The sequence below is a fragment of the Papaver somniferum genome, chromosome 4, assembly GCF_003573695.1.
Source record: "Papaver somniferum cultivar HN1 chromosome 4, ASM357369v1, whole genome shotgun sequence".
Taxonomy (NCBI): domain Eukaryota; kingdom Viridiplantae; phylum Streptophyta; class Magnoliopsida; order Ranunculales; family Papaveraceae; genus Papaver; species Papaver somniferum.
The window spans coordinates 66,987,078-67,004,202 of record NC_039361.1 but is presented as its reverse complement, the minus strand read 5'-3'; the positions used below and the strand labels follow the sequence as shown (position 1 = coordinate 67,004,202).

General features: G+C 36.6%; 1 protein-coding gene across 1 annotated transcript; it reads right to left on the bottom strand.

Annotated features, from left to right (window-relative positions):
• Positions 1 to 58: 58 nt before the first annotated feature.
• Positions 59 to 3,776, bottom strand: LOC113275777 (solute carrier family 25 member 44-like). Its single transcript, XM_026525340.1, has 6 exons — positions 3,455 to 3,776; positions 2,377 to 2,758; positions 1,850 to 2,046; positions 1,419 to 1,566; positions 702 to 855; positions 59 to 562 (listed from the first exon to the last, which is right to left on the bottom strand). Exons 1-6 carry the CDS (start codon positions 3,505 to 3,507, stop codon positions 534 to 536), a joined length of 963 nt encoding a protein of 320 aa, XP_026381125.1. The 5' UTR covers positions 3,508 to 3,776; the 3' UTR covers positions 59 to 533.
• Between the last annotated feature and the right edge of the window lie 13,349 nt (positions 3,777 to 17,125).

Genomic DNA, 17,125 nt, shown 5'->3' with positions numbered 1-17,125 from the left:
GTCATAGACTTCGAATTGATTAGCTTCAGGCATTAAGAGAAAAAACGACTCATAAAACTGTAATAACAAAATGCTAATTTGCTAATAGATTGAAAGACAATCACGTTGTATTACAAGACCACATAAATTTGATTGAATCCTATGTAAATTCATTTTCAAAAGAATGCAATTTCGTTATTCATTATACAAGCTGGAACTACTATATTGTTACTTGATCAGAAAAATAATCTTCTGTGGCTCTTGTAAAGAAGGTAAAGAATTATCTGTTGAGGTTCGTTATAAAACGGGAACCAGCCAAACAACACCAGTTTATTAAATATCACTGGTTTGTTCAAACCCAGGTGTAGAAATTGATGTGAAACTTCGTCTTCAATTGCCTGGATATCAGGAACCCCGGCACCAAAACGCATATTATGCAACAAATGTCGATCATCTTTGACAACAGTCTGAAAGAATGTGAACCACCAACAACAAACTGAAACTCTGAAACTCTTTCCCTCAGGAAGGACCAGTAACGGAGACCATAAACAGGATCATGCGTAATCTTTTGCACATAAGCGCTCTGAAATCGACAACAACAAAGACAATAAATATTAGGCAAGGGGGAACTCTCACTTTAAGGTGAAAAGTTTCGTTGGACCCAATGTTGGATATATGCTACTAAACAGTCCAGCATTAATTTGGAGGGGAAGAACACTTACTCAGATATTCATACGCTAATATCATTGATGTTCCCCATGCTGACATGCTCACAAACCTTGGACCTAACCCTCTGTAAAAGCCTTTCCATCCATCTTCAGCAATCAATTTCCTCACAACTTGTCCAGCCGTTTCTCTCTTTTCATGTCCCAACACCTGTAATGTCAGATGGTAAGAAAACTTCAGAAAGGAAAGCCCAATCACGACTATAATCTAATTAAGCAAAATTCAAAATTTTGAATGATTTTGATCAACCAAGAAATCCACCTACACGAAATTCCATACCAATACTGGTAAAAACGGGAAGAATTCACCTTAAAAATAGGTATCAAATGGTAAGAAGATGAAATAAAATAAGTCGTGCTTCAATAATTGACAAGCACATTAATACAACTAAAATGTTTTCAGAAAGAGCATATATGGAGCTGAATTATTTTGAGAAGCTGCTGAATTGACAGAAAGGCCGAACCTCTGGGTATCTATTCCTATGAAGAGCAGCGGAAGATTTTTAATAGATCGAGTATAAGTCGAATAAATAATATAGAAATAAATAAAATAACGCATCACATTTTCCAGAACCAGTCGCATGCCTTGGGTATTCATCTGGTATGGCTAGGTATATTTTTCTGAATCATTATAAAAGGACCTAGAGTGGAGGATAGTAACACCAGAAACATAACAGGTAACTTCTAATGTCATTTAAGGTTCAAGAAAATCACCTGTAACCGCGTCTTAATTGTGTCCAACGGAGTTGTGATACAGGAAGCAACAGAACCAGCCACTATTCCTCCTGAAGCTTGAACCAGCACTACAGTCCATGGATCAGGAACCAATGCCTTATTCTGCTCAGTACCATATCCTAAAGACCTGCCCCACACATTCGCAGAGAGTTTTAATATCAGTCGACATATTACAAGAGCCAGGATTTTCTATTTGTAGTACCCGTCATATTAAGCACCCACAGTTACAACTTTTTCATAATTAATGGAACAAGTAGCTTTGAAAGCAGCGCCATTATAATTAAACATGAAATAGCAGCGACAACAACTTAACTTAACAAATAACTCCTTTCGGGAGCTTTTTCAAATATGAGTTATAAATATAAAATATTTAGTTCCGCTGAAAATAGAAGATGCTGCAAAATTCTCACCTCCAAATGACACGCTGGCTCGAACCATAACTTGCCCACCAGACAGCACTGGAAGGAGAATAGGTCATAACAGATAAGCCAAACCCCCTATATAGTCCTCGGATTCCATCAGCTTTTACAAGTTTGCGAGCAACATCCAGTCCGCCACTATACTTAGCATGACCCGAGTATCCTTGCACCATTAACTTTTGGCTAACCTAATATAAGAGATCATGGGATAAAAGGTAAGCATCCAAAACAACATCATGGTGACAATGTGGTTAGTGGTTACTATAGAGGCTTCTATTGAAAAGAGTTCGACAATCTTAACATTTTGACTAAGCACATGTCATTCAAAATTATAAAAGCTTGGAAATCAAAGTCCTGACTTTGACAAATAAGGAATATTGAGCTGCAGTGAGGGGGTGGAATTGGGAATTAGATTAGCTTATTCATCACATTGGTTAACAGCAACATCCAGTACATGCGCGAACTTGACAAACCCTTGTTTTAAAGTACATAGAGAAGGAGTTGAGAGAGAAAGATACCACATCAATTGGGACAAAAACAGCCTGAGAAAAAAGTGAGGATGTCATGCCCGCAAGCCCATTAGCTATTGCTGCTTGTGTTGGTTCAGAGAATTTGAACGGTTCAATCATCTTGAAAGCAGCTGCTTTAGTTGTCTCCAGAGAAGTCATGAAAATAACTCTGGCAGGGATTGCACCAGTGATGACCGTACCAAACCCTCTATATAAACCAGGAACTCCTTCACTTTTGAGTAAACCTCTGACAACAGAATATGCACTTTTCTCCACAGAATCTTTTGTAGCAACTTGCAGCCTTGTCTTTACAACAGAGACCGGGTACAACGCCACGGTAACCCCAGTAAAGAGCCCAGCTCCTACAACATAGAACTTTCTCTTGTCAAGCCTGCGTAACCAAGAGACATTAACAGCATAAGAAACCCAATAAATCACCTGTCAGTCACATCACCCACTTACATTCGCATTTCTCGGGATCACAAAATGCAATTAAGATTACTACAAACTACAACTGAAATGAGACATTCTAAGAGCCGCGGAACTGAGATTTCAGAAACAATTACTAACACGAAAGTGGGTATTGCAAAAATCACTGATACACAAAATTTCTCAAAACCAGAATGCATCAGAGATGTTCCGGATAGAATAATGGAAACTATGCACAAACCAGAACACAAGTTCAAGTATGACCCAATTTTACAGATAACTGGCTAATGATGAAACCAAATAACACAAGTAATGAACTATACCATCTAACACAACAATCACCTACTGATTTAAGCTATTAAGTATTCACCTAAACTAGAATACTGGAGAAGTTCAAAGTTCATCAACAAACAAAAGCAGCATTTTGGGTCATAATATACGAAAACGAAAATACCCATTAGAAATTCACGTGTTTTCCACAAGCACCAACACCCAAAGGTCGTTATGCTTCGATTAATGCAAACAACGAACTCATAATCAACAGGTCCAGCGATTAGCATGAACATAATCATAGAATGAAAATTTTCATGATCAATAAAGCATCAAGTCAACATATGAGAACATTCAAATAGAAAAAGAGCGAGAGAGAGATACATACTTGTCCCAATTAATCTCAGTTTGACCAAACGATTGAGGCCGAGAAGAATTCATTGTAGGAAAGGAAATCAAGTCGAACAAGTAAATGAAACCTAAAATCAAGAAACAATCAAAAACCCTAACCTAAAATCAAGAACCCATATTTCAAAGATCAATGAGATGTGGAGAATCGGAAAGAAAACCCCCCAATATTACTTGAAAGGAAAGAAACAAAAATGCATTTCCAGAATGAAAATGAATATTGGGAAACAGGAGTCTGATTGGTTTGGTGGAATTATTAGTATTATTATTAGGTCAATCGTTCGGAATTTTCGTCATTAGAATGTTTTATTACTTTTAACACAAAATTTGTGAAAATGTTGATATTTAAGGGTTTATCTCCCTTGTTACTTGATCAAATTATTAAAACACCCTTCGGTTTTAATTGTTTCAAGTGATGGAAAACGCTAAAGGTGGAAAGATATAGACCCAAGAGGATCCCCTCGCACTTTTACTATCACACTATCTCACACCATGGATAAATTTTGAGAATAAAAATCAAACCAATAGAGTTAAACTAATATTTTGGGGATATGTTATTATTATAAATCTTTATGTTCCTACCAAAAATGAACGTATTCTGAAACGTATAACACCACCATCAATTACTCTGAAAATGAACCGTTGGAAATCAACAGATTTCTGGCCGTCAAAATTAGACTGGTAGATCGTGAGGTTTTATATTTCGGAGTGTGCTCATTTTGGTATGCATGTAGCACTTGGTAAGAGGATCATACCCTCAGAATATTAGCTTCAAATCCATTACCGTTTGACTTTTAATTACAAAAATGACGTCCAACATGTGAGATAGTGTGACAATAAAAGTGTGAAGAGATCCTTCCTTTATAACAAATGTGGGATATAATTACCAAAAAAAAAAAAAAAAAGACAAATGTGGGATATGAATCCAAAACCCTGGGTCTAAAAATGAACAAATAAAAAATAAAACTAGTTGGTTCCCTTGAAATGACCCCTGACTTGAATTCATTTGCTCAACCATGTCTGTTATTTTTGAACCCCTGACTTGAATTCATTTGCTCAACCATGTCTGTTACTTTTCAAAAAGTTGAATGCATAATAGAATCTTCATTTCCACTTCCGATCTATCACAAATATCAAAAGGAGTTTGATCTAAAAGATTTTTATTTCTGACTTGCTCACATTGTTGTTTTATTGTATGAGCGTTGATAACTCTGTTTTTTCTCTTTTCAACTCAAGATTCAGTAATCAAATGTCCTACAATCTTACAAGTATTGCAAAATTTAGAACAGTTAGGAATTAATACATTTTGATAAAAACCTCCAAACTTGTTTTCATTTCATATCTATTTGGTATCGGCTGAGCAAAATCTATTTCGACTAAAACATTTGCATAATATCCAACTTCACATCTTAAGGTAGCATTATCAATCTTGATTGGATTACCTATTTCTTTGTAGATTGTAAATAAAATCTCCCCCCTCTAAAATTCTAAAGCTAGTCAGGAAATCTAACACAAACTAAAGCTTTAGAACTTATTTGCTTGTCAGGTTGAAAATTTGAAGCCCAAATTCTGATACTTAAAACTTAATTTTGTACCTTCCAAACACCGGATTCAATGTATTTTCGACCAATCTGATTATCTAACTTGATAGTGAAGAAGCCTCTTCCTAAAGGAATGAGTTTACAATCACCAACCGACTTCCATTGATTTCTCGGAACTTGAGATATCTTTTGGTTGTAACCGATCACAAGCTAATATCAAGACTTTACAGAAGTCTGGCTATCCTTAAAATCAGTTTGTATGAGGATTTGATTATTAGAAATCTAGTGATTCAACATTTGTATATTGTTGATAAATCAAAGTTCACAGACTTTGTTTTATGTGTATTGGTTAATAGTGAAATAAAGTTGTTTATGCAACAGTTAATTTGAAGATTGAAGAATTAAAGAATTTTCTTTTTTAGGTTTCTGATATTTGTGATTCTTTTTGTACACTTGATTCTCTTGGAACCTAACAAGCAGTTTCTCTCGATAGGATTAAGACGTGGTAAAATATCGAACAAACTGTCTAGTTGCTTCTTTTGTTAAGGTTGTTGGATAAAGATTGTTCACCGATATTGATTATTTTGATAATCGTTGTCTTGTTTTTTGTTTTGTTTTTTTTATCTTTTACCAAAGGAGTTAATATTAACTAAATGAAAGATCCTTTACTCTACTTTATCTCTTATCTAAATATTGATTTAGGAGATGATAATGAGTTGGTTATTGAAACAAATTTAGACCTTGGTTGTTTAGCACAAGGACCTCTACCTACATAGTGACTTTCTCAAATAAACATTCTTAAGCTTGAGCAAGCATAAATCTCTCTAACATACCAGCATAATCAACAAAAAATCTCAAGTATCTCATAATGGAATTGCCAAACAAGATGAGGAAAGCGTGTATGCTAATCGTCAAAGTCCTGTGAATCCATCTGTTAGAGTACTGCTCAGTCAAAGTTACAAGTTTTGGTATGTCAAACTTGTTTTTAATGCTAGTTGATCAAAACCATGTCTTGATTCATAGTCTAGTATAGTCAGTCTATGAATAGGATTAGAGCATGGCAGTTGAGTATCAGAAATCTCCAATCAACCTGGAAGATTTAAGACTGAAGACGGCCTTATATGGAAACGTCACCAACAAAGGTATATGAAGACTGATTGTTGTCGTAGGCACAACAAACTATTCCAGATATTTCCCACTAATTAACTAGTAATATAGCGGTAGTAAGGATCATAATTGTAGCAATACTCATAATTGATGATTCGTCATCAAAATCATTGGAGAATGTATAAATTTCTCGTACACTAATAAGAATTCTGATAATGTTTCAGTTACCCTATGTTTAGCCGCGAAAGATGTTCCTGAAACAATCTCCAACTTGACATGTCCTTATTTTACCAGCAAAGGTCACAGACTCATACAATTTTTCAAATACATACATAAACTGAGGTATGTCAACAAATTTTAATGGAGGGCTAGTCGATTGGCAAACACTCTTAGACTTGTCCAAAAGTCCAATCCTGCAGTACAAAAAGTTGAATCTTCTTATTCTAAGAGATTTATTGATTCTAATTAATATAAATCTCAAATAAACTCTTCTAGGTAGAACGTTCCGTAGTGAAGGATATTGTCATTTCCGTGCAAGAATCTGGTGGTGAGCAATCTAATGCTCACCTCAACACAATCTAATTGTGTTAAAATGTGAATCTTATTTCATGCTCCCTTGAAAGACATAAGATCTATGCACATCAGGGTTTTTGGATCAAATTATTACTTGGGTATCCATCCTTTATGTATGAAGTAATGGCATTAAAAAATTTGACCTAACAAACTTAAAAAGGACAACAATGACATTTTCATTCAATTTTAGGTTTTGAATATTCCAGTGTGTGAACCTTTATAAGTTCTAAAATCCTGCATGATAAATGTCATATTCTTCAAGACTCATATCTCTTTCACAAGAAGGTTTGCCTGTTGAGCCATATATTCGTGTCTCACAGATCCATTTTTTCCCACGAATCATGGAGGCTCCAAGCACAACATCTTATCGTGAAGTCTATGCTCCAATGGTTGTTTATTTTGATCCAACTAAAAAGGAGAAGGATATGTTTGTTCCTCTTATCTCGTCTCTTATGAGGAAGATGAAGAAAATAAGAAACCTAGATCGGATTATTCTAATCAGAAAAGGTTTGAGAATCTTCTTGGAGAACTTAAGAAAACCAATAAGGAAGTGCATGGACTGAAGAATATTTTACAGAGATCTCTCAAACCTCAAGTGATTGTCAATCAACAGCCTACCTGGTTTGCAGAAGCTAACTTCTTTATTCATGAACCGTATGTTCCTATTCCAGTTACTGATATGGAGTTTAGAGATGATAAAGAATTATTCAAAGACTTTAAATACTAGGAAACTTCTTTTGAGGATTTTATTCTTGGGAAGTATAATTAAGGTTTGGTATAGCAAAGATTGTGATTACACATATCTATTTCCAACGTTTTTCATCTTGCATGTTTTTAGATTTATTTGTTCAAATTCTAGAGTTGTTGGAATATGATTTTGCAGTATGTAATCATTATTAGTTTAATTATTGCAAAAATCTTATGAAATATTTGTGCTTTTACGTTCTCGTGAATTAGCTAATATTTCATATGTGCTCAGAAGTTAAATCTATTATGTTTTTTATAAACGGAACATAGAACAAACTCTTTGAGATTTTTCTCGCAATATTGATCTATTTGTGATCACACTTTTGTATTTTGATGCTTGACATACTCTGTAAGATTCTCTTATGTTGAGTAAAATCGAGTAAAATTATCTCATTGTTCATAACTGGCCTTGAGATTAATTTATGTCGATACCTTGGATACAAATCCTGATGATTTGTTAATGTCCGCCAAAATCCTTTTTTTTCTCACAAAAGCAAGGTGACTCATGTTGTTCTCTTGGGAATGACATTTAATGAGGAAGAGTTCTTAAATGAACTTGTGCTTAATTGTTATATATTGGTGAGGAGTGTGAATGTGGAAATTTAAAAGGGATGCTTGTATCTTTTTAATCTCTTAGGATGAGCGCTAAGTATTAATTATTATGTGATATCATCTAAATAAGTTGATATGAGGAGTTAAATTTTAACTATGTCATTATTATGTAGTATCTCCATCTTCCTTAAAACTTGATATATCTTTTGGTTGTATTCATTATGATCCCGCGATTTTTGTACCTACATACGTATGGTTTACGGATCATTATGTAATGGAGATTGAATCATTTAGTGGTGGATCTCTAAAAGAGTCACAGAAATGATACCTGCAAGTGCACAGGGTCTGTTGTAGTGAGTGTGCAAGGCAGGGTCGAACCACAGAGACTTGGGTGTGAATTTAAGTAATGAAGCAAGTGACAGTTAACAAGAAAAATCAGTGGCAGTGAATAAGAACAGTGAAACAAAGACAAACAAACCAAGGCTGTTAGCCAAGGGCAGTGATAAAGAAACAAAGGCAGGTCTTCCAACTATGTTCTTGTCCCTTGTTAGTTATCAGTCAGCTTCTAGGATTTCTGAATAACTAGATGACAGTTGCGGTTCAAAGCCGGCTGTTCATCTAAGGGTTGGTCTAGAAAGGAGGCTAAAGGCACTAAGATGAATTCTAAACCTTGTGGTAGTTGGGGCTCTCACACTGCAACTACCCGCAGAGAAGCTTGCTTAGTGTTTTAACAACCTATAAGGATATTCAATCCTAGACAATTCAAGCACAACAAGATCAGAGCATGGATAGGATAAAAACAATTGAAGTTTACAACATCATTTAAAATAAAAACTAACCCTTGAGGCACTGGATATTCCAGTCCTCTTGGGTGAAGCACTGGCTAGTCCAGGCATGGTTTCTACAACACCCATAACATCTATTTATACCCAAGATACAAAATTAGGGTTCTTACAAATATTCCACAAATCCCCAAAAATTAGTGTTTTGATTTTTTTACTCACCAACTGTGATGAGACGAATCAATCGTCTACCCATGCTTCTTCTCCTTTCTCTGCTCCATCTCCATGCTCTAGCTGCTTGTCTCGATGTCCTCTGCCCATCAACCTAATTCAATGATTTCAAAACCCTAACAGAGAGAGGGTGTGTGAAATCATTGAAATAGGTAGCATAGGGTGATGGGTTTTAGTGGTTGGTGATATAGGGTGGCTATGGTGGCTGGTGAAGGTGGTGGCAGAGATGAAGGTGGCGATGGCAGGGCGTGGTGGTAATGGCGATGGCAGAGTTTTCTCTGCAGACGGAGTGGAGGAGAAGAACTCGATGTTTGGGAAGAATGGTTTGTTTGGTTTAGGTCGATGGGTTCGATGGCTAGGGTGTTGAGCGGAATCATCTGAAGTTGATGCGCAACGAGGAGATCCGTTGGATAATCACTTACTAATTGAATCGAACGGCACGATGTAAACAAGCTCTGAGCGACCGTTGGATTAAGTGATACAACGAAGCTGACGGCTCCAGATGGAGTTAGGTGCTGTAATGTTAGACAGGATCTTCAGACTTTGATGTACTGGTGATGTTGCGACCGTAGGATGCTGAAATGATCCAATCTGAAGGCTAGAAAGGGAAACGGGTATGGATATAGGAAATGGATTTGGGTGAGGGTTTTTGGCCTTGGGTATGCCAAGCCCATATCTTCTTTAAGAACAATTCTTCCTCTTCAAGCCCACTTCTAGTTGATCCGGCTCTTGCAAACATCATTCTTCGCTTCCTCCTAGCGGGAGTCTTTGCCGTTCCTTTGCTCTTTTCGCTCCGTGAGATAACCAGGCTTTATTTAGTACCTAAAAATGCAAAATTAATTAAGAAAAATATTTATTCTTGAAAACAACGAAAACACAGAATATGGGATAAAATGTAGAATTAATGCACAAAAGATGAGTTAAATGCCAAGAAAAATATATAGAAATATGCACTTTTTAGCACTCATCAAATACCCCCAAACCTGAATTTTACTTGTCCTCAAGTAAAACAAAACTAAGGAAATCCTACCTATACCACTGTCGCTGGTCTCTCGAATGCATTTAGCGTATGCACTAAGCCTTTTAAACCACTAAGTGTCCCTAGTGGACGAGTGAAGTCTCGTGAAGTTTTGCTTAGAACGTACCTAAAAAGTTCTAGGACAAAATATAAGCCCATATTCCATCAAATGTGACATGTGCAAGACAGTTTAAGCTCACAACAAAATGGAGATGTCAATCTAGCTATCTAAGGCACAATCCTAGCACTGATAACAAATAAAGACATGTGATAAGAGTGTAAAGTGTATCTACACATGTGTAAAGAAAGATCGGATGTTATGACTACTAATCACCAAGAGATAGTTTCTCAGGCTAAGAACCAAGGTCGAAATCTAGCTAGCTGTCCGGACTTTACGAGAATTGTGAATGAGTTGGAGGTATTTCACAATTACTCGCGTTGTACATCAATGGCATACACCCTTCCTTGCTTATAACACAAAAACACAAAAGATGACTCTTTACATGACTCTTATTTACATTGACTACTCTCTTTTATTTTTGGAACAAGAGAGGATGGAATTGATAAATACTTGATTTTTTTTATTTTTATTTTTTATTTTTATTTTTTTTTTTGAAATTTTTCTGAATATATACATCGTTTTTTTTTTTGATAAGGAAATACTTTTGATACATATACAAAAGGAAACAAAAAAAAATTACATGACTCTTTGCAAGAGGTAGCCCTTTTTGATGCACCCAGTTAAATTCGATGGTTGTCTTTCTTAATGTAACCTCCACCTTCTATCCCAACCAACCAAAGAACAAGCTAGTCAAGTTTCGTTCAGTATTCTAAAGTGATTGGCAACTAAAACTTCCGATAGAACATCTCAAGGATGAGGCTATACATGTATTGGTAGATCGTGCGCGTGCAAGTTTCTTATCACTATGTGAATTGTGCTAGAATCAGGGTGCCTAAATATCTAGACTAAGACTCCTAAAAATTACATATTTGCACAAGAGTCAACATTTCAAGGTAAATGAGCTCCATTTTTATGATTTTTTAATTTTTAATTTTTTATTTTGATTTTTTCATTTTTTCATTTTTTTTTTTAACAAAAAGAAAGAGTTCAGTTTTCAATTATAGCATGTGATCGTGGTATCTATACCATACCCCCAAACCTAAACTAAACATTGTCCTCAATGTTCCAAAATATGAAAAGAATTATAACATACGAAGAGGATTATGCTGAGTAGAGAGAAAGGAAAGAGAATACCCGATTTGACGGCGAAAGCAAAATTAGAACTCCGTTATTCAAGGCAAAAATCCAACATATTTCAGTTAAGAGTCACATTGGATTAGCAAAATATGTACAAAAGATTTAACTAAGAAACTATCTACTAGATTTTATACAAGAAAATTTGGTTTTTAATGGGATTGGACTTTTTGGAAAAAATTTGGTTTTGTCGGGAGACATTTGATTTTGATGGGAAAAGAAAAATTTTGGTTTTTAGGGAATCATTTGGTTTTTAATGGGTTTTGAAAAGAAAAATTTGGTTTTAAAATCGGGAGCAAGCCCACATTGGTGGAAGAATGCACAGCCCACTAGAAATTTGAAAGCAGCCCACAACTGCTGTGCAAAATGAAGCCTAGCTGAGTGTGAAGTGAATCCCAACGAATCAGTTTGAATTGAGCCCAGCAAAAGGTTTTGAATAAAAGAGCCCAACCGTTTGGGGCAAAGCTTGGTCTGAAGCCCAGATGGGTTGTTTTTGGAGCCCAATTTTTTTTTTTAAAAACTTTGATTCTTAGGCCCATTGTTGGTGAGTAAATCTCACCGTTGGTTTTTTGGAATTTTGAAAGTTTGGCCCACTCGAAGTTTGGTTCAGGCCCACAGTTCAGAAACAAGCCCGGAGTTCAGAAACAGTTGGGTTTTTGGGCTAGCAGTTAACTGGAATGCGAGGCACAGCTGGGTTTTAAAACTTTAAAACGTTTTTCAAATTTTTGGTCCGGGTCTAAGCTCACAATGTAGGGGTTTAAAGTTCAGTTGAGTCTAAGCCCACGAATGGTTGGAGCCCACAGTTTAAACAAATTTCAGTTTGAGGCCCAAAACGTAACTAAGTCCACAGTCCAATTCACAAGCCCATAATCACTTTTAGAATATACACATCCCAAAAAGAAGTGCAACTGGGTTTGAAAATGGTTGTCAACTTTTGTTTGGGTCAAGCCCACAGTTCAGGCTTACTCTTGTAGCACAGCCCAGCTTTTCTGTTTTAGTTGCACAACCCAGTTGGGCTTGGTTCACAGCAACAGCAACTTCAGCAAGAGCACCAGAGGCTCATCAGCAACAGCAACAAGAAGAAGAAGCAGCAGCAGTAGGAGGCAGCAAGACAGCAGCAGCAGCAACACAGAAAACAGCAGCAGCGCCAGAGGCTGGCTGTAGCAGCACCTGTTGGCTCAAAAGAGAAGATCAGTATCTTTGAAGCAAATGGGTGAGGTCAAGAAGCAATGAGGAAAAAGGGCAAGCAGCACAGCAAGAAAATAACAAGTATGCTCAGGCAGCAAGTTTCAGACAAGGCAATGTTATAGGTGCTAGGCCATAGGGAAATGCTGCAGATGAAGCAAGGCTGCAGAGCATCATGCTTAAAGGGCATGGCAAAGCTACAGGCAATGAGCAAAGTTGAAGAGCAAGGATGCAAACACAGATGCAAATGCAAGATGCAGATATGGAGAAGATGCAGGCATGCAATGATATGCAAGTGACAGATGCAAGTTATGATGACAATATGCAAACTAGAGATGATGCAGGTATGAAGATATGGATGCAATGGATGCAATGCTTACAGCTAAGATGCAGATGCTAAATGATGCAGATATGGATGCAGGAGATGCAGAACTACAGTTACAACTAAAGCTAAGTTACACTAAGAGCTACACTAAGTTACAGATGCAGTTATACTAATATAGCTAAGTTATACTAAAACTATTACACTAATATAGTTATACTAAGTTACAACAGCAAAACACTAAGTTACAGCTACAACAGGCTAAGTTACACTAAGACAGGTACACTATTTTTTTTTTCAACTACACAGCACCAGTCCCCGGCAACGGCGCCAAAAACTTGGTGGATCTCTAAAAGAGTCACAGAAATTATACCTCCAAGTGCACAGGGTCTGTTGTAGTGAGTGTGCAAGGCAGGGTCGAACCACAAAGACTTGGGTGTGAATTGAAGTAATGAAGCAAGTGACAGTTAACAAGAAAAATCAGTGGCAGTGAATAAGAACAGTGAAACAAAGACAAACAAACCAAGGCTGTTAGCCAAGGGCAGTGATAAAGAAACAAAGGCAGGTCTTCCAACTATGTTCTTGTCCCTTGTTAGTTATCAGTCAACTTCTAGGCTTTCTGAATTACTAGATGACAGTTGCGGTTCAAAGCCGGCTGTTCATCTAAGGGTTGGTCTAGAAAGGAGGCTAAAGGCACTAAGATGAATTCTAAACCTTGTGGTAGTTGGGGCTCTCACACTGCAACTACCCGCAGAGAAGCTTGCTTAGTGTTTTAACAACCTATAAGGATATTCAATCCTAGAAAATTCAAGCACAACAAGATCAGAGCATGGATAGGATAAAAACAATTGAAGTTTACAACATCATTTAAATTAAAAACTAACCCTTGAGGCACTGGCTATTCCAGTCCTCTTAGGTGAAGCACTGGCTAGTCCAGGCATGGTTTCTACAACACCCATAACATCTATTTATACCCAATATACAAAATTAGGGTTCTTACAAATATTCCCCAAATCCCCAAAAATTAGTGTTTTGATTTTTTTACTCACCAACTGTGATGAGACGAATCAATCGTCTACCCATGCTTCTTCTCCTTTCTCTGCTCCATCTCCATGCTCTAGCTGCTTGTCTTGATGTCCTCTGCCTATCAACCTAATTCATTGATTTCAAAACCCTAACAGAGAGAGGGTGTGTGAAATCATTGAAATAGGTAACATAGGGTGATGGGTTTTAGTGGTTGGTGATATAGGGTGGCTATGGTGGCTGGTGAAGGTGGTGGCAGAGATGAAGGTGGCGATGGCAGGGCGTGGTGGTAATGGAGATGGCAGAGTTTTCTCTGCAGACGGAGTGGAGGAGAAGAACTCGATGTTTGGGAAGAAGGGTTTGTTTGGTTTAGGTCGATGGGTTCGATGGCTAGGGTGTTGAGCGGAATCATCTGAAGTTGATGCGCAACGAGAAGATCCGTTGGATAATCACTTACTAATTGAATCGAACGACACGATGTAAACAAGCTCTGAGCGACCGTTGGATTAAGTGATACAACGAAGCTGACGGCTCCAGATGGAGTTAGGTGCTGTAGTTTTAGACAGGAGCTTCAGACTTTGATGTACTGGTGATGTTGCGACCGTAGGATGCTGAAATGATCCAATCTGACGGCTAGAAAAGGAAATGGGTATGGATATAGGAAATGGATTTGGGTGAGGGTTTTTGGCCTTGGGTATGCCAAGCCCATATCTTCTTTAAGAACAATTCTTCCTCTTCAAGCCCACTTCTAGTTGATCCGGCTCTTCCAAACATCATTCTTCGCTTCCTCCTAGCGGGAGTCTTTGCCGTTCCTTTGCTCTTTTCGCTCCGTGAGATAACCAGGCTTTATTTAGTACCTAAAAATGCAAAATTAATTAAGAAAAATATTTATTCTTGAAAACAACGAAAACACAGAATATGGGATAAAATGTAGAATTAATGCACAAAAGATGAGTTAAATGACAAGAAAAATATATAGAAATATGCACTTTTTAGCACTCATCAAATACCCCCAAACCTGAATTTTACTTGTCCTCAAGTAAAACAAAACTAAGGAAATCCTACCTATACCACTGTCGCTGGTCTCTCGAATGCATTTAGCGTATGCACTAAGCCTTTTAAACCACTAAGTGTCCCTAGTGGACGAGTGAAGTCTCGTGAAGGTTTGCTTAGAACGTACCTACAAAGTTCTAGGTCAAAATATAAGCTCAGATTCCATCAAATGTGACATGTGCAAGACAGTTTAAGCTCACAGCAAAATGGAGATGTCAATCTAGCTATCTAAGGCACAATCCTAGCACTGATAACAAATAAAGACATGTGATAAGAGTGTAAAGTGTATCTACACATGTGTAAAGAAAGATATGAAGTTATGACTACTAATCACCAAGAGATAGTTTCTCAGGCTAAGAACCAAGGTCGAAATCTAGCTAGCTGTCCGGACTTTACGAGAATTGTGAATGAGTTGGAGGTATTTCACAATTACTCGCGTTGTACATAAATGGCATACACCCTCCTTGCTTATTACAATGAAACAACAAAATGACTATTTACATGACTCTTATTTACATTGACTATTCTCTTTTTATTTTTGGAACAAGAGATGATGGAATTGATAAATACTTGATTTTTTTTTTTTTTTTTTTTTTTTTTTTTTTTTTTTTTTTTTTTTTTTTTTTTTTTTTTTTTTTTTTTTTTTTTTTTTTTTTTTTTTTTTTTTTTTTTTTTTTTTTTTTTTTTTTTTTTTTTTTTTTTGAACAAGGAAACACTTTTGATACATATACAAAAGGAAACAAAAGATTACATGACACTTTGCAAGAGGTAGCCCTTTTTGATGCACCCAGTTAAATTCGATGGTTGTCTTTCTTAATGTAACCTCCACCTTCTATCCCAACCAACCAAAGAACAAGCTAGTCAAGTTTCGTTCAGTATTCTAAAGTGATTGGCAACTAAAACTTCTGATAGAACACCTCAAGGATGAGGCTATACATGTATTGGTAGATCGTGCGCGTGCAAGTTTCTTATCACTATGTGAATTGTGCTAGAATCAGGGTGCCTAAATATCTAGACTAAGACTCCTAAAAATTACATATTTGCACAAGAGTCAACATTTCAAGGTAAATGAGCTCCATTTTTATGTTTTTTTATCATTTTTTAATTTTTTTTTTGGAATTTTTAAATTTTTTTCAAAAAGAAGGAGTTCTTGTTTTCAATTATGGCATATTATCAAAGTATCAACTTTTCACCCCCAAACCTAAACTAAACATTGTCCTCAATGTTTCAAAATATGAACAAAATTATAATACAACATATGAAGAGGATCATGTTGAGTAGAGAAAAAGGAAAGAGAATACTCGATTTCGGCGAAAGCAAGATTAGAACTCCGTTATTCAAGGCAAGAATCCAACATATGTCAGTTAAGAGTCACATTGGATTAGCAAAATATGTACAAAAGATTTAACTAAGAAACTATCTACTAGATTTTATACAAGAAAATTTGGTTTTTAATGGGATTGGACTTTTTGGAAAAAATTTGGTTTTGTCGGGAGACATTTGATTTTGATGGGAAAAGAAAAATTTTGGTTTTTAGGGAATCATTTGGTTTTTAATGGGTTTTGAAAAGAAAAATTTGGTTTTAAAATCGGGAGCAAGCCCACATTGGTGGAAGAATGCACAGCCCACTAGAAATTTGAAAGCAGCCCACAACTGCTGTGCAAAATGAAGCCTAGCTGAGTGTGAAGTGAATCCCAACGAATCAGTTTGAATTGAGCCCAGCAAAAGGTTTTGAATAAAAGAGCCCAACCGTTTGGGGCAAAGCTTGGTCTGAAGCCCAGATGGGTTGTTTTTGGAGCCCAATTTTTTTTTTTAAAAACTTTGATTCTTAGGCCCATTGTTGGTGAGTAAATCTCACCGTTGGTTTTTTGGAATTTTGAAAGTTTGGCCCACTCGAAGTTTGGTTCAGGCCCACAGTTCAGAAACAAGCCCGGAGTTCAGAAACAGTTGGGTTTTTGGGCTAGCAGTTAACTGGAATGCGAGGCACAGCTGGGTTTTAAAACTTTAAAACGTTTTTCAAATTTTTGGTCCGGGTCTAAGCTCACAATGTAGGGGTTTAAAGTTCAGTTGAGTCTAAGCCCACGAATGGTTGGAGCCCACAGTTTAAACAAATTTCAGTTTGAGGCCCAAAACGTAACTAAGTCCACAGTCCAATTCACAAGCCCATAATCACTTTTAGAATATACACATCCCAAAAAGAAGTGCAACTGGGTTTGAAAATGGTTGTCAACTTTTGTTTGGGTCAAGCCCACAGTTCAGGCT